This window comes from Stigmatopora nigra, chromosome 13 (genome assembly GCF_051989575.1).
Source record: "Stigmatopora nigra isolate UIUO_SnigA chromosome 13, RoL_Snig_1.1, whole genome shotgun sequence".
NCBI lineage: Eukaryota > Metazoa > Chordata > Actinopteri > Syngnathiformes > Syngnathidae > Stigmatopora > Stigmatopora nigra.
Window position 1 is genome coordinate 2,468,098 of NC_135520.1, and position 18,256 is coordinate 2,486,353.

At 40.1% G+C, this 18,256-nt stretch overlaps 2 protein-coding genes across 2 annotated transcripts in view; one reads left to right on the forward strand and one right to left on the reverse strand.

The window, feature by feature from the left end:
- Window positions 1–3,085: 3,085 nt before the first annotated feature.
- Window positions 3,086–4,885, forward strand: insm1b (insulinoma-associated 1b). Its single transcript, XM_077731906.1, has one exon. The coding sequence runs from the start codon at window positions 3,384–3,386 to the stop codon at window positions 4,866–4,868; it is 1,485 nt and encodes a 494-aa protein (XP_077588032.1). The 5' UTR covers window positions 3,086–3,383; the 3' UTR covers window positions 4,869–4,885.
- Window positions 4,886–7,435: 2,550 nt separating this feature from the next.
- ralgapa2 (Ral GTPase activating protein catalytic subunit alpha 2) overlaps window positions 7,436–18,256 on the reverse strand; it is a 66,360-nt gene continuing 55,539 nt past the window's right edge. Inside the window, exons 40-41 of the mRNA XM_077730873.1 lie at window positions 15,262–15,383; window positions 7,436–9,515 (exon numbers count right to left, since the gene is read on the reverse strand). Coding sequence (XP_077586999.1) covers window positions 9,361–9,515; window positions 15,262–15,383 — 277 coding nt within the window. The 3' untranslated portion in view covers window positions 7,436–9,360. The remainder of the gene's footprint in view (window positions 9,516–15,261; window positions 15,384–18,256) is intronic.

Consider the following 18,256-nt stretch of genomic DNA (forward strand, 5'->3'; position numbering starts at 1 on the left):
TAACGACATACACTTTAAATTGGCCCCCATGAGTGTGAATTCTTGTACTTTGTCTTCTAAAGCTCTCTGATTGGCTGGCCTCTGATTCAGGGTGTCGCTCGCAATTAGCTGGGATGGGCTCCAGCACCCCCCAAGACCCTTGTGAAGATAATGGTGAAAAATAATAGCTGATTGCCAGCCTAAAGTGGCTTTCATAGGAAATAGTATAGATATGATAGTTTCTTTTTTTAAAGTAGTGAACTCATTATAATTCCTGGAAGGGAAATTGAACCGGAATCTGATGGTGTGGTATCTCACCTGACTTTGATGCAGTGTGAATTGATTTTCTCACTTGGTGATGACGCAGATATGAGTGGTTTCCTCTATGGAGTGTAAGACTTGGTAACCGGGGACGTCAATTGGTTCAGAAGACCCCTGAACGAGGAAGAAATATGTCATTAATTTGATAGAACCATATCTGGCAACATATATTTTTTTTCCTGTATTTTAGAATTTTTTTTTAGCATTTCAAATTGTGTATATGTAAAACAACTTTTGTACAGGATTTTTTTTAGGTATGTTTTACTGTAAAACCGGTCTTGTTTTACCTATTTCCGCTCTAGACCGGATTGTCTCAGTCACTGGTAGCAGATGACTGTTAATATTAGTCATGCATTTTTGTTCCACCTACACAGAATTGCACTAATATAACACGTTTGATTCTAATATACCACATTTGATCCTAATAGACAACATTTGACTCTAATATACCACATTTGATTCTAATAGACCACATTTGACTATAATATACCACAATTTGATTCTAATAGACCACATTTGATTCTAGTAGACCACTTTTGATTCAAATAGACCACATTTGATTCTACTAGACCACATTTAATTCTAATATACCACATTTGATTCTAATAGACCACATTTGATTCTAATATACCAAATCTGATTCTAATATACCACATTTGAGTCTAATATACCACATTTGATTCTAATTTACACCATTTTAGTCTAATATACCACATTTGTGATCAAGTATCACACAAACCGACATCAACAAATCCAAAAGAACATTTTTAAATGTTACAAAAGCATGAATTCACAAGAACCACAATTTCTAAAAGTCTTAAATAAAGCTCCTTTTTCTTAGGTTGTATATCCATTTTGAACGAACACACTTTTGTGGGCGGGGTTAGGCTTTTATAAAGATTTAACCGGCACCTGTTGAAAACCTGGCTTTAACCTAAAGAAGGCATATCTTGCAGTGCAGTAATTAAAGTGAACGCTCCGAGAGGCCATAAAAAAGCGGGTGGAAAAAGTGGGGGGGATGACAACAGACTCGAGGAGGCCTCTTGGTTGCAGCTGTATGCTAATTAGGAACCCCGGCCTGGGCTTGGGCTTCCAGTACAAGCCCGGACAGCACGCGCCAAACGTTGCGAGGCCTGCAGCGGCCCACGCGCTTCCCTCAAAATGACATAGCGTGACAGAAAGAGGAACTCGTTGTAACGCCATCCAACTATCAACATAAAAAAAAATGAGAACTCCCATTCCAGACAAAAATAATACAAAAAAAAGCCATTAAGGGGGGAAAATAATATGTAAACAAAGCTTAAAAATAAATTGAAATAACCATATGGGGTAAAAAAGTGGTATTTTGGACATGAGATAGGGAAAATACACTTAAAAATTCAATTTAAGGTAATTTAAGGAGTACAGAAAGAGGTGTGTGCTTGCAGGCAGGTGATACACACTCGTAAGTACACTCCCCCGCACAAATACACACTTAGACACACACACACACACATAGCCCCATTGAGAGGAGGAAAGCGCACAGGCCTTAGGCTCAGCTCCGATTGTGTAATTATTTGACTTGGTCATACTGCAGCTTTATGTAAATGAGAGGAACAATGTACGACGACGTAGATTAATTCCTCCCTGGTCTGCTGACTGAAAGGGGGAAAGAATGCTCTCTGGGCCAAGTGGCGCACGACAGACTAAGGGGGGAAAAAGCCCAAAAGTATGTGTAAAATGAATAAAAATAACTTAAGTGTAGCTTACAAATAGAAAGTTTGAATTCCACAGAATGGTGAATTCAACTATAACAATTTATGGGTCAATTTTTTTAGCTCATTAACTGCCATTTAAATCATTAGATGTCTAAGAAATTAGTTTTTTTTAAATATAGTCATTTTTTGATTGCTTACTACCACAGCACATACTCTGAAAATACTATAAATTCTGTATACTTGAGCTGGAAGTGAATTTGTTGCAAGCCAATAACAAAATCGTGCCTGATATAAGCCATATTTGCACAATAAACATAAATATTACAACCTGAATGACCCAAAATATGATTTCCACATCTATGGATTCAATTTTTTCCCCTTCAAATGATCAAACATGGTCATATTACCTACAAGCTTTAAAAATAGTTAAATAGAGATAAAAATGTACAAATAAACAACACTTTTCTTGCCCTTTCTTAACTACTAATGAGCCACAAGCAAATCACAATAGAAATAGGCAAGTCTACTTCAAGATAGCCAGACATGACTATTGTACCCAACCCAAAGACCAGAGGGTCCTCTTATTACTTATGTATGCAGCAAGATGTCTGATTTATAGATGGGGTTAAACTACCGAGAAAGACACGTGCCCTAGAAAAAAACCCACCTCCCCCACCTTTTACCATTGCATGCTAAAACAAATACAAACAAACAAAAAACATCCTAGTATAAATACTTAATAGTCATCCAATACCATGCAACCAAAGTCTTTTTGGTTTCATCTATTCTCAAGCCATTTTGAGTCAAGTCTGCAGATTACCTTGTGCAAATGCACCCCCCCCCCCCCTAAAGGAAAGCCACAAAAGCCACGGCGCGTGTGCGTGTATCTGGAGCCATCCAAGCGTAAAAAGAGGAGGGCCCCGGCGTGTGCCTCCTCTGTCAAGGAGGGGCCACATTAATGCAATAAACCGCCAGGGCATCTGCTGAGCTATCTGCACAGCCTCCAACGAAATCCACCCAAAGTAAAGCAGCCTGACTGGATGGCTGCCTGGCTTTGGGGGGTACCTCCCACATCCCCATCAACCCACCTCCCAACCTCCCACCCTCCACTCCACTGGGATCAACGAGACATCTGATTGGCCAGGGATGCTGCGACCAAGGGGGGCGAGAACAATAGCATCATTCCGCCATAAAAAGAGTGGAGCTATGCCTTCTAGACGAAAACATTTCAGTAAGAGCCGGGATAGAAGAGAGGGGAGATAAAAAAAAAAAAGTCTCACCATCGTTAGGTGTTATTCCCCGATTTTTGTGTATATCCCTTGTTCCCAGCACCCTGGATACTCGACATTACATTCTTCAAGTGCCTTCTCGCCGCTCCCAGCCAACATGCCCAAAGGATTCCTAGTCAAAAGGAACAAAAAGTGCACGCACGTTTCGTACAGGACTCGACCGGACGAGGACGACTTCCAGGAACCCCCTCACCTCAACCGAAGTGGCTTCCCAAGCCGGCTACAGCCATGCTTACCAGCGATGACGTCCCCGGATCTCGCGCCGGTGCCCAAGGCGGAGAAGCCGGCTCAATTCGGCAACCCCGAGGCGGCGTGCCAAGCCCTATCCAGTCCGACTCGGCCTATCAGCAAAGAGCACGACAGGGCGTATTTTGAGCGTAGTTTCAATCTAGGATCGCCTATTTCTGCTGAGTCATTCCCGACTCCTGCCTCTATCTCCGGGATGGACCAGCTCCTATACGCACCGGTTGACTTGAAGATGGGCTCCAGCAACAGTAGCCGGAGCGGTACGATCAGCATCAGCACCAGTAGTAGCAGCTCCAGCGGACCGGGGCCGGCCTCAGCTTCCACTTCGGCTCCTCCGAGTAACCGCCTCGCCGGCAACAAGAGACCCTCAGCAGGAGGGTCTGACAAATCCAAAGGCGCTCCTAAAAAACCCAAAGCCATCCGAAAACTTAACTTTGAAGACGAGATGACCACCTCCCCGGTACTGGGCCTGAAAATCAAAGAGGGTCCGGTAGAAGCGAAGCCCAGGGCGCACGCGTCCGGATCCAACAAGCCCCTGGGTGAGTTTGTTTGCCAGCTTTGTAAGGAAGCATACGCCGATCCTTTCTCCCTGGCTCAGCACAAATGCTCCCGTATCGTCCGTGTCGAGTACCGTTGTCCGGAGTGCGATAAGATGTTCAGCTGCCCGGCTAATCTGGCTTCACATCGCCGCTGGCACAAGCCCCGTAGCGGTGGTGGGGTTGCAGTGGGAACCGGAGGAAGCAGCGGTGTCCCGGCATCGGTAAATCCCCCCTCCGTCAAAGCCGAAGTGGCCACCAAAATGCCCCCCACGGGGTTGAAAGCCGTCCTGGAAGAAGCCAAAGACATCAGCGATAGAGACAGCCCGAGTCCTAGTCTATCCGAGTCCGGTTCGGATGACGGCTCGTACGATTGTCACTTCTGCGGGAAGAGGTTCAAACGGCAAGCATACCTAAGAAAACACATCGTGGGACACCAGGTGTTGCAGAAGAAAGTAGCCGAGGAGCAGGGTTTCCCGGCGGATCAGGCACCACCGCTCCCTTCTTCCTCTTCCTCCTCCTCCTCCTCCTCTTCTCCGGAGGATGCCTCCAACCAAAGCCCCCTCAACCTGAGCCCCGCAGACCGCCTGCTGTGTCCCGTATGCGGGGAAAGCTTCACGGGCCGGGCGGGCCAAGAGCGCCACCTGCGTCTCATGCACTCGTCCCAAACATACCCGTGCAAATACTGCCCGGCTACCCTGTATAGCTCACCTGGGCTAACCAGGCACATCAACAAGTGCCATCCCTCGGAGAACCGCCAGGTGATCCTTCTCCAAATGCCAGTGAGGCCAGCTTGCTGAAAAAACAACAACAACAACAACAACAACAACAAAAACAAAACAGAACTCGTGCCTTTGGATCTGGAGGAAGAAGAAGAACATCAACATGAAAAAAGGAAAGTTCTAGACAACGATAGGCGTCCAAATCATGAGGTTTGACAGTGAAGGACTGTCTTTTGCCGCCATTGACAGCAATGGACGTTCAATCAAATGGGACAGATTGGACGTCCATTGTTGTCAAAGGCAGCTGATGTCTTAAAATTGTACAAAAATGGGCGTCTAATTCGTTTAAACTGAAAAGCCTGGTTATAAAGGGCCATTTTGGACGTTTAATCCAATGGGACACGTTGGATTGGACGTCTATTGACGTCAAAGTTGGCTAATGAGTTAAAAACAGGTAAAAAGTCAGTCCAATCATGCCAATCAATGATTGTTGAGCGATTCTCCTTCGATTTCAACTTTATTTGAAAAATCTTTCCTCAAATTAGTTTACGGAGAAGCTTAGTTTTGACTGTTAAAGGGTATTTTTTCTAGGACAGCACATGTATTTCGACGATAGCTTCTAGACCTAAGAATTGTTCTGAAATCCGTCAAAGCCTTTCTTTCGTTCTTACTATAAACAAAAAAAAAAATGACTACGAATGACAAAATGATCAAGTTTGTCTTCAAAAAAATGTGTGACTGAAGGATTGTCCGTGAAGTAGAAACCATAAATGCCTTTAGTTTAGTCCGAAATAGCCTCCATTTCATCCAAAATCTTGCTGTACAACTGCCTTAAAGAGTCAACATAGATTGTTTTTCCTTTACAATGCTGGCACATATTATTCTTATTATTATTATTATCATCATTATTACAATTGAAGATTGTTGCAATATTTTTTCGGGGGTTATCATGTTTATTTATTTATTTATTCGAATGATTTTATGTAACTTATTAATGTGTTTGTTGTGATTTCCCCTTTTTGTGAATCGTTCTGGCAGTTTACATGTCGTTTAGCCAAATTAAATTTTTTTTTGGACTAATTTATGAGTTATGACAAGAGTGGTGGGTCGGGTTCTAATCATCGATATCTACCACTCTTGTAAAATAAAAAAAAAAGGAAAAAAAAATACAAACAAAAAACACAAAGCTCTTAACTTAGATGCAATCTTTTTTTAAGGACGTTATTTTTTTCCTAAATGTTGGCTTTTATAGCGCTTTGATTGTATGTGTATATTGTTGTTGTCTATCGAAATAATAACAATAATAATAAAAAATATTTTCAAAAGGACAATTTAGTGTCTGAGAGCTTTCAATTTGATGTGGAATGAGAATATTTGAAATTACTGTATTTTGTACATATATTACTAAGTGTGAGCAACAAGAATTGATAAAAATAGGATTAAAAAGTAAATGTATTTAGTTTTACTGTTATTAAACATGTTAAGAGAGAAAAACTTGATTTCCCTTTAGCAGTTAACACAAGGCACATAAAAATACATGCTGTGTTAATAGGCTGAATATGACGAATAATACACTTAATAATTGAATTCATTTTAGAATTTACTTCTTTGGTATGGATAATTAATGTTTACATGCATAGTTAAGACTCAGATAAACTTACCTTGGATTGTGAAATAGCAGTATATTGTTAAAATAGTTAAATTAAGGTTTGATAATTAACATTACTGCACTCAAACAAACAGTTTGATTTTTTAGTACATTTTCCAGTCAGTCCACTGAATGTAATGCATAAAACAGCATTTAAAATAAAACTTTTTATAGTCTTGGATTTATCAAACTATTGAAATAATGCAGATATAAAACAAAATAATTACAATACTTAGCTCTAAAAAACACAAACTCTACAAAATGGTTTTAGTTGCGTTTGTCTTATTTTCATTTTGATTTAACTAAAAAACACTAAAATATCAAATTTCTTAAATGCAAATTAAAAAAAAAAATAACTCACTAGACATTTAATGTCTTCTTAAAAAAATAACCTATTTAAATATACAAATCTAAATCTAACAAGACTGCACGTGTAACATAAAATCTTAACAAAATGTCTCGTTTGGAGCCAGAACACGCAGCCCTAAATCTCCAGAGCCAAGGAGTGAAAATGAGGTAAGATTAGGCTTCTTTCTCAAGTTTGGGCTCTAAAATGACAGTCAAGTGCTTTTTTCAGGCGACTTAATGGGGGTAAAAAAGGCGAGGCAGGGCACCCGAAGGTGCTTGGAGCTATTGCACCTGCACCTCCCAGTGAGGCTGCCTCCATTATTCAGGCCTCCTCCAAAAATGAGGTTTAACAGCAGGGGAGACAGATGGGAGGAGGGTCAGGTTACTCCTGCTGTTCCTAACCAGACCTGGGCTAGGTCGCAAAGCCCGGACTTAAAACAAAAAAAACTACACACTACTGTATTTTCACGACTATAAGGCGCACTTAAAAGTCTTAAATGTTCTACAAAATAGACACTAGCGCCTTATAATCCAGTGTTCTTTATATATAGAAAAAAAATAAAGTGTCAGCAGTGCGCCTAATAATGCATTGCGCCGTATAGTCGTGAAAATATGGTATTCCTATTTTTCTCAAGAAAAACAGCAAATATCCAATTTTAAATTCCATTTAATGAAACCTTCTTCACAACGCTAATAAAAGATCATTAAAAACATCCTGACTTTGAAGAGTGAAGAAATCTTCAAGATTTCTCTCTCTTATTCTCATATCCAAATAATATATTACAAGTATTTACTATCTCTATTTATCTTCCAAAGATGCTCAAAAAGCCCTCAAAATTTGCCACCCACAAAAACAATCAATCAGCCACTTGATTTCTGGTTCACCTGGAAGTGCACGGACGTCATGGCTACGCTACAATCTTTAGACATTTTTTTCAAGTGATTTAACGGACGGATTTGTGCGTTTTTTTCCTTTCGCAAATAGGGAAAAAAAGCAGTTAAAAAAAAACAATTCCAGCTTCAAGTAGCTGCTTTATCCATAAATAAATAGGAGTGGAAAAGTAAGGCATATTCACGTACCAGATGGGAATAAACTGCAGCTAAGGGCGGAGCCCTTAGAGGCTACCTCTGCTGTTCACGGTGTACAGAAAACACCTGACTACCATGGCAACCAAAGTAGCTGGGAGAGGTAAGAGCGCCAACCGGGCTGTTGCTCGGAGGCCTCAGAGAGTTCACCTCAGGCATGCCGAGCCAAAGTCGCCCTTGAGCGTCATGGGAATGGAGAGGGGAGGAGCCATTTGCAGGTGAAAGACATTAGGGAAAAGGGTAGTGCCTATAATTAAGAGGAGCTGCCATTCTGAATCCATCTGGCTTTGTTTTGTCGTGGGTCGCGAGGGATAAGGACTAAAAAAAATAAAGGGATGGCTAAGGAGAAGGTAAAGGGTAATGGTGGTTTGTCTACAAAGAGTGGACAGAGTAGGAACTGTGAGGACGATGTTTTGCGGATAGTCGTTAGCGTGAGGAGTATAAAACAAGACGGGGAAAATAGTTACGGTGTTTTTTCGGAGTATAAGTCGCACCTGTGGAAAAAAATGAAAGGGAGAAAATATTAAAGAGGAGCAACGGGATATAAGGTGCATTTTTGTAATTGGTCAGAAACCAAAAACAGATATTATATGTTTAACTAGTAGTAGATAGGGAAAAACTGTCAAAATAGGCAAAATAGTTTGCATGTTAACAGTGGTTTTGGATAGCTACCCTAAAAAAAAAAAATCGTAATTCATGCTGTTGGTGGTTAGAGTAGAAAAAATATAAAAGATATTGGTCAGAGGCTTGGCTAAACTATGAAAAAGTGCGACTTATAGTTCGGAAAATACGGGGTAGAAGGGGAATGTTGATATTGGAATGACAGTAAAATGTAAAGAAATAAACATTTGAGCGTTTCAATGTTTGTTGGTCAAGGGGGAGGAAAATGGGGAGGTATTAAAAAAAAAATCAATTGCTTGAATGCTGGAATGTCAATGTCACGGGCCAGGCTAACTAATCGAGGAGGAAAGAGACAGCAGGAACTTATTCGATTACCGGACACGAGCCCATGTTAACAACATCACAATGCAATTACGAACGCAGTCTTTTCTCATTCCAGCAGAGTTGCATAAATCAAATCATGACACAATCTATCTGAATCGGTTTAAACAGAGGAACATTAAAGTGATTAAAACAACGACGAGAAAAATACACTAACGTTCAGATGCCTTCCAATTCGAAAGGACTCTCCCTATTGTCCGTTCTCGTATCAAAAACAGCGAGAGCTGCTGCTACTTAACGACAAAACGTCCCTTTGGACAAAAATCTGCCAAAAAATAAGGTGAAATTTCACAGGATTGCTTTCCTCAAAATGCATAAGAGGACACAAAAAAAATAAAATAAAAATAGTGCTGGTCACAGTCAAAGCTGAAGCAAAGTGACCGATTGCCAGTTTTGCTACAAATTATGTTATTCGCCCGTTAGCAATGAGCTAACGGGCGAATAACATAATATCGACCAATAAGACTTTGGAGTCTGAATTTCAGCTCAATTGGACGATTTGCTTATGGCGCTCGCCGATCGGCGGAGTCTTCCAGAGACTCGATTTCTGGCGGCCCGTGGCATAGTGGGGGAAACCTGGTCTACGGGATCCGTGGACGGGGTGCCGGAGACTTCCGTGTTGGTGCTACTGGAGAGGGAACCTGCAGGTGAAAAATTTGCAAAGGGAGAAAGAGTTATAAAACAAAACTATGGACGACAAAGTTAATTATCGCAGTTTTTTGTGTTTTTTTTCTGTACATGCCGTCCTGCCCTCGAGCCAGAACACTCCAGTTGAGCCACAGTTCACGGCTAACCTTTGGGTTGCTAGCTTCGGGAATTGTGATGGCGCACCGTCATGCCAACTAGAGCTCATGTGGGTTAGACCAGTTTATTTTTGGCCCTAAAAAGTTACTTCAGTTCCAACATCATGGAGACGCAACTTCTAGCCAATGGGAGGCTAGCGAGGTGTTGGGTGATAGCCAATGGGAAAGCAACAGTATCATGATAATAATAAAAAATAAAAAACCAAGAAACGGATATAGGAAGTGTATTTACATTACAGGGGATGTTTAATTTAATTTCATGTTTCATTACTTGGCTTACAAACCCTTTATTTTGAAAGTTTACGCTGTTTCACATGCTGAGGAAATCATAAAGAATTGAGAGTTCCAGATTCTCACAAGAGAAAAAACAAGACATTAACGATTCCAGGTCAAACTATACACCTGTTTTCAATTCTGTCTTGCTGTGAGCTGTTTTGTGTGCGACCTTCAAGTCAAATACTTTGTCCCCAAAAGCTTCCAATGGAGAATTATGGAAAAAGGCAGGGAGGTGGTGGGCACAACATGTTGGTAAGGACAATCAAACCCAACTCGGTCTACTGGTAACCCCCTGCCCGCCTTTGCCCCATGAGGAGAGTTTAAACAACTCCTTGGCTTTGTTGGGAAAGCATCTGGTTGCCTATTTTCTTTCTCTGGCCTTTTATTTGCTGCCATTTTTTTTTTGCGGAACATCTCGAGTTGCAGAGGCTAAAAGGAATGGCAGATGGCTGGAGTAACAGACACTCAGCAGCACAGTGGATACCGGTAGCATCCAGGGGCTGGAAGAGGGGAGGTGTGTACGTATGTATGTATGTGTTTGGGTGGGTGGGGGTCCGGACATTCTCTGATTTGCATATGAATTAAGGGGCGGGAACTTCTGGGTATAACGATGTACAGAATATCTCGATACGTGGGTCAGGAAATTATTTTAGAGTATAACAAATAAACAGAAAAATTAGCTGTTGTTGTTATTCTGCTCTGAAGTTCAATGAGTTTAACAATATATGTCCAATAAATACTTGTTAATATATAAGCGTTTTTAAAATTATTTTAAATTGCAGTGTAAAACAATTTTAGGACGATTTTTTTTTGTAAAGCCAATCTGGTTTACCCATTTTGGCTCTAATCCGGATTGTCTCAGTCACTGTTAGGAAGCCGAAAATGTCATCTTTTTATAATATTATTGTCATGGTTTAAGCATGATATGCACACATATTCCCTTTTAACCAATCTGCCTTTTAACTGTATACATATAGCGTGTCAGCAAGCAATGTACCCAGACAGCCTACATAATCTTGAATTTAGTGCTTACTGATTGGTCACCCCGTCTAATTTGGAGAAAATTTTAAGACTCTTAAGTGCGCCCTATGTGAGTAAATACATGCCATGTTGCATTTGATTGCTTAATAAGGGGAACTGCAATCATTAATAAGGGGCTCAATTGACCGAGGTTGCCAGATATGCTAATCCATTTGAACTAAAGGATGGCAAGATTCATTTGTCACCAACCCTCCCATTTATGTCAGCTGGCACGTTCATTTAGTTTTCCAGTTCGTATAATGCATTCCTGTATTCTTCAACACTAATTCCTACAGTAAACACTCATTACATGGGAAAATTGAATCTACCACCAAGGCAAATGATAGACAGGAAGTCGCCTCATTTGTTTGTGATTGCGGTACCACTTCACCCACTCAAGGCTTCCCTATCCATTTAGTGGCCCATTAAAACAAACCAACTGCAATATCTCTTGGAACGCATTGCTTAATTATTGCCGTTGCTCATGTAAGAATGACTTTAAGTCTTGAAAGTTCCAGCCAGTTGTCGAAATTGACGTTGTCGTTTCCACATCTAGCTCTACCGAGTTTCTCGGAAGTGGAAATATCGCCAAGGTTACGACGCGGAGGGAACGCCGGAAAAATTGTGGTCGGTGACCTAGCGGTTCCTTCAGTGGCGGTTCAAATAAAGCTTCGTATGACAAAGATGTCTTCTAGTGTGGCAGGTGTTGGTCTCCGAGTCGCCTCGGGCAAACTCAAAATGGGAGTAAAATCATGGAGGAAGGGGGGAGGTGGCTTTAAAAAAAGAAAAGGAGATAAAAGGCACTCCGCATGCAGAAGCAAGGGCCAGAAGTGTAGCCGTATTGTTCATGCTGCTACTTAGTCAGGTGCTAATTGTCGCCAGCGCTCTCAATTACTAGCATGGCCTCGACAGGAGGACGCCCAATGAACAAACAGCTTGGTTTTCGCTCTCCCTTTGTCAGTGTGATCAGTAAATAAAGATTGGTTAGTAGTAGATGAAGGGTAGGGGGGCGGGCGGGGTTTGGAATTGAGTTACAAATGCGAGGATGCATGAAAAGAGCGAAGGGTAGGTAGGTAGGTCGTGGCTCTGACCCGGCCGGGTGCTTACCTTGGTTATACATAGTATTTTGGACCGTTAAGAAAAATTTAATCTAAAAAAAAAAAAGGGAAAGAGAGTAGAGAGCATGATATCAGACAATCGTGGACGGGTACAAGTGAATACAGTGAATGGAAGATGGTTGGACGGCATGAGTGGTGAGGTTGTGGAGTGACTTAAGATTTTTTGTTTTGGAATTAGTGCCATGTACAATTGTAAAATTTTGACAATATTTGGCCTAAATTTTCCCAAGATTTGGCCCAAATTTGGCCTAAACTTGCCGTAGATTTGACCTAGATTTGGCCTAAATTTGACCTAGATTTGGTCTAAATTTGCCTTAGATTTGGCCTAAATTTGGATGGCAACAATATGCTTGAAAGCAGTGCGCTTTATGACGAGACAATATTTCAGCGTCTCAGGCCCAAAATTGGCACTGACTTTACACACCAGTGAGATTCTGTGGATGGAAAAATAAAAGCCAATTGAAAAAGTTCCATTCCACGAAGAATAAAAGCAAAAAATTGCTTATTAGAACTTTAGGTTCACTTAAATCTTACCTACTGATAGAACGTATTACGAACAAATAAATTATTTTAACCAAATTTACCTAAGACATTACGATGGTGTGCTAGTAACATTCCATAACAATAACTACAACTTTGATTTCCCACTTTCAGTGAATTTTCTTGTAGAAAAGTCATTTCCAAAGTGTAAAATGGGTGAATTTTCATGTTTAAATTCATGCAAGATGTCATTTTATACTGCATGGTGAGGGCAAGATGGACAGTGGAAGTTTCAGACACATCCAGATGGAACAAAAAGGAAGTATTCTTCACAGTAACATACTAAGTCACTGCGGGGGAACGGAGTACATATCATGCAGCATATGCACTTTCAATAGACCCCTACCAGGGGCTTCCACTAAACTACATCTCCCCCAGATATATCTATTAATGGGAATGAGGCTTGGGGGTGACCTAAAATGAACATATGGATGTTGGTGGGCGTACTGGTTGGGTATCATGCCGAGGGTGAAGGAGGCAAGGCAAAATTCTTACAGTCCAGTTTGGCCCAAGGGTATTCCATGTCCCAAACCATTCCTGGCCAACGCCTGCACGCTGTTATGAAGCATGGATGACATGTTAGTGGCAGCAATGGTAAGCGGAGTAGCACGAAAAGATGGACACGCAGAAAAAAACAAGCAGGGATAGACATAAACGCATGATGGGAGATAAAGAACTGGAAAAAATGACTAAATTAATTCAGCTAATACCGGTTCAAACTGGATGGAGGTGTAAAACTGACAGAAAAGGGCAAGTAGTGTGACTATTAACATTAGAATATTGTATTTATCACTGGATTAAGAGCATGTTGACTACTAATTGAACTACTTTTTTATTATGTTGAGCACTTATTTGTCTATTACTATTATTATTATTTATTTATTTCATATTTATTGATTCCTTATTTGTCTGTTTGATTGTTGTTGTAATTTGATATTTGAGTACTAAGTGGTGAAAGCTTTAAATCTCATTATACTTGTATAATGACAAAAAAGTATTAAAGTCAATTCAATGTATACATGTTTTTTTTATCATTGATTAATTACAGTATAATTTTCCATGTAAAACTGAATCATGAATAAAAACATTTTTTTTTTGGCCAGGATTGCATATACTGTCAAATAAATATTGGAATATTAACTTTAAAAAGCATATTTTAGAGCAACATATGACTGATATGCCTCATTTAAATTGAAATATCACAAAAAGACTGATATTAAAACCAGGTAGAAATTTCATTATACTTGTATAATGACAATAAAATGCATTCAATTCAATTTAAAAAAAGCAATGCACTAAATTTAGGAGTCCAGTTTTTTAGAGGCACAATGGTGCAAGTTCCTTATGTAAATACCGATACGTGCATACCTCCGCAAGTGTTTTTATGATCTACTCAATGCCACAAATCTGTCTTTTAATTTAAATTTGAACACGTATAAAAAAATAAGAGTCCCAGCGGTGTGCTATTGTATCCTGCTCTCCCTCCAGAGTACTCGTTGAGACCAAGCGAAGGAGAAAAGTGCAATGGCGTATTGATTTCCGTGCAGCTGCCGATCGATCAGCGCTGCTACGAGTAGGGAGAACAAGATAAGGCACGCACTGGATTCTATTCATCATGAAGTGATAAGAGTCCCGTGCTGACATCTGCGAGCCGCCGTCTGCCGGATGGATCTCTTAAGTGTCGGCCAATGATCTCATGGCGGTGCGCGCCCGCACGTTGGCGCGCACGCCGAGGCCCGAGAGCCATTTAACAAGGACTTGCTCATATTCGCGGTAAAGACGGTGCACAAAGTGGCTTAAGGAGTTCTGTCTTTCAAGTCTGATATTCAACGGTAAAGATGGGGAAAAAAAGAGCAGAGACGGAGAAGATGAGTGTCGGCAGGTGCGTGACTGGACGTTTGGTCACTTTTGGTCGTCGGTCAAATTTACTTAGATATTAAACAGTACTTAGATATTAAACTCTCTCTCTTAGATATTAAACTCTCTCTAAGATATTAAACTCTCTCTTAGATATTAAACTCTCTCATGAATATAATTTTGAGAGCTGGTTTCAACAGTACTTAGATATTAGACCGTTTTTAGATATTAGACAGTACTTAGATATTAGACAGTACTTAGATATTAGACAGTACTTAGATATTAGACAGTACTTAGATATTAAACTCTCTTAGATATTAAACTCTCTCATGAATATAATTTTGAGAGCTACTTAGATATTAAACAGTACTGAGATATTAAATAGTACTTAGATATTAAACAGTACTTATATATTAGACAGTACTTAGATATTAAACTCTCTCTCTTAGATATTAAACTCTCATGAAAATTATTTTGAGAGCTGGTTTCAACAGTACTTAGATATTAAATAGTACTTACATATTAAACAGTACTTATATATCAGACAGTACTTAGATATTAAACTCTCTCTCTTAGATATTAAACTCTAAACTAAACTATAAAACTTGAGAGCTGGTTTCAACAGTAAACTCGCTGTCACCATTTGACCGGCGACCAAACATCCGGCGACCAAACTAAAGATGAGGGAGGAAAATGAACGAGTTGGATGAGAAAATGAGGGGACGAAATGAAGAGAAGGATCGGAAGGACGCATATCGACGGTCATTTCTCACCTGTCCCACTCGTCGGGTAGCCGGGGGAGGGAGAGAAGACCTGCGAGGCAAAGTCTTCAAACGTCATGACCTCTCGGTGATTCTGGACAATTGCTTCCAGGTAGAGGGCTCTCTCTTCATAGCTGTTGGAGGCTCATTAAGGAATATAAAATAGCAAAAGAAAAAATGCTTTTCTCGGAAACAGACGCTGATGGATACAAAATTGGGTGCACAGTATTGCATTTTAGGAAAATATGTTCTACAATTGAAACTAGTGAAAGAATGTAGTGCTTTTCTGCTAGTGTAATTAAAATAACAGTCAAGCAACCATGTGAATATTACACAATTTAAACAGTGTAATTGCAAATATATTTTATGTTATTGACAGCGATAGTGGACATCTCTCACTACCAAAGGGTTAAAATCTAATATAACCATAATACACTAAGTAAAATGTAATAAATTTAGTTTTTTGTTCAAAAAAAGGGTCCATTCAAATCTAACATGGTATTTTTTTAAACAGCTTCTTATAGTATTTATTCATATAGTATATATTTGGCTATAGTTATCCCAAAAGCTGTTATGTTATAATAATTTCAGATGCTTATATTGCCTGTTGTTCCCTATTTTACTATTTAACGTATGTTTTTCTTAGTTTCTGGTCTATTTAAAAATTGCCCCCCAAAAATGCGACTTATACTCCAATTTTTATGATTTGGCTAGTACTCAGGTGTGACTGATATGCCGAAAAATACGGTAGAACAAGATGGTGCATGTGGACCACTACCCTCTCCTGTTGGCCACTTTTCCATGTCATCATGGGGAAAATTGAGGCTATTTGAAATTTGGGTTGAAAATCAGCGGCTACAGCCTGGCCGACCAGAAATGAAGGCTGACTGGAGGATTTCAAATTCTGGGAAAACTCCAAATAAATACAGAGCTGCAAAATAGCTGCAGCTGGGGGGTGGAAATACGCTCTGAGCGCCATTATCATGTTATTATTGAAGATGTATCTTACCAAATCTGTTACGGAATGGAGGCGGCGGCCGGGTAAAATATGCTAAAGGAAACTATTGAATAAAAGATATCTATCTGATGGCATGGCGACAGAGAGCTGGATTGAGACTGACTATTGACAGTGTAGTGTGCATCAAAAGTGTGTATTTGGCAATCTTGGACAATTTCTGCCATTTTTAAGGCTTTTTATGCGATAAAAAATGGAGGAATGCACATATTTACTCATATAGGGAATACTTAAAAGTCTAAAATGTTCTCCAAATTGGGCGAGGTGCTTAATTAGTATGCACTAAATTAAAGATTGTGTAGATGACAGGTCTGACATTGCTTGCTGACACGTTATATTTAAAAGAATGACAATATTAGCAGTCAACGATGGCGTTTTTGACCGAGATGATCCGGTTTAGAGCCGAAATGGGTAAGAACGAGCTTGGTTTTACAAAAAACGTTACAAAAAATACCATACAAAAGTTGTTATACTGTGTACACAATTGTAAATGATCAAAAAATGCTTGAAATATGGGAAAAATGAATAAGTGCATTAGAATAAGACATTAAAAACCAAACATACAAATAGCTAAGTCCTATTTCCATTAGCATGCGGTAGGGTAGGGTGTAGGTAAAGCCAAGGTTGAGCTGAGATACATTGGACAGGGCAGGGAAACGGCGGTCTGGGTTGGTTAGATAGGAACGAGACAGTGAGTGGGCAGGAGGCCGGCTTTGGGCACATGCCGCCACAGCAGGGGCCAAGGCAGCCATGACCAAAGGCTTTGAGGAAGGCATGGTGAAGTGGGGTTGACAGGCAGCTGAGCCACAACACGCCAACGGTTAGATGGCCAAGCTGCTCACAAGGAAACATGGGGGCCGGCCGGGTGGGGGTGGGTTCATTCAAGACAAAGGCTAGTGTGAAAGAGAAAACTGAGATGAAGGTAGTAGTATCAGTATGGCGGCATATGGAAGAAAATACTCATGTTGAAATGTTGATATATATCGGGGTAGGTAGACTAAGAATCGATATTATGTGATAAAAAGTGTCGCTGGTTAAATGGAAAGGAAACAACAGGTTGCTAGTTATATTTTTCACTCAAAAAGTGTTAATAATGGCACAAGAAATCCAATCCATTGGATTATTTTTGTTGATTCTATGAAAATTAAACCCTCCCAGTTCAGATCTCCTAGTAATAAACTCATTGAAACGCATACAAATCCCAATAGTTCCCACTCCTATTAAGACTATTGAAAAAAGACAAGAAAACTGAACATAAAACGATTATGTTTCACAGTATATCAGTCCTAAAGTCATAACACACAGCTTTCTATCCAAGCTATAAACCATTGAACAAAATATAGACATCCCAAGCATTGCTGCCATGGTAACCTAGGCCACGGCTCTGCATTTAGAGGGTTACACAGATAACAAAGAGATGGAAATTTTGTTTGTAAAAGTGCACACAATGTGTCCATTTCAACGATAAGTGTCGGACAAACACGTGAAACAAGGAGTAAATGAAAAGAAATGAGAGAAGTTAAGAGCCAAGCCAACAAATGATGTTGGAGAAAGACAGCAAGGCTCAGCACATAGTTTGGTCAACAGAGCCATATGGCCATCCATTATCAGAGATGCAGATGACTGCAGGCCTGTTATTGAGATTCCTAGAGCAAATATTGACTCCAGCTGGAACAGGCGCTCTTCTCACTCTGACACATGCCTCTTTTCCAATACCACTTACTTCCGCTGCCCTACATCGGATTTAATGGAGAAACTTTTACCAAATAAAATGACCCTGATCGAAAGACTTAATGTTGATTAAGAAAAGGTGTTTTCCAGAAGTGTGAATACGAGAATTATCAGTTCATCTAAGTGAATGGAGAATTCTATCAAGGGGTAAAAAAAGACTATAGCGCCAAAAAAAAAAATCAAACCTGATGCACAGCAAGGGGTAATCTTTACTCACCCGTGTTCTGTTTCTCTGCTACTGCCTCGTTCTGCTTATCTCTA

Bases quoted from the DNA above. Each gene is read 5' to 3' on its own strand.
- insm1b (XM_077731906.1), top strand. From the start codon at position 3,384: ATGCCCAAAGGATTCCTAGTCAAAAGGAACAAAAAGTGCACGCACGTT.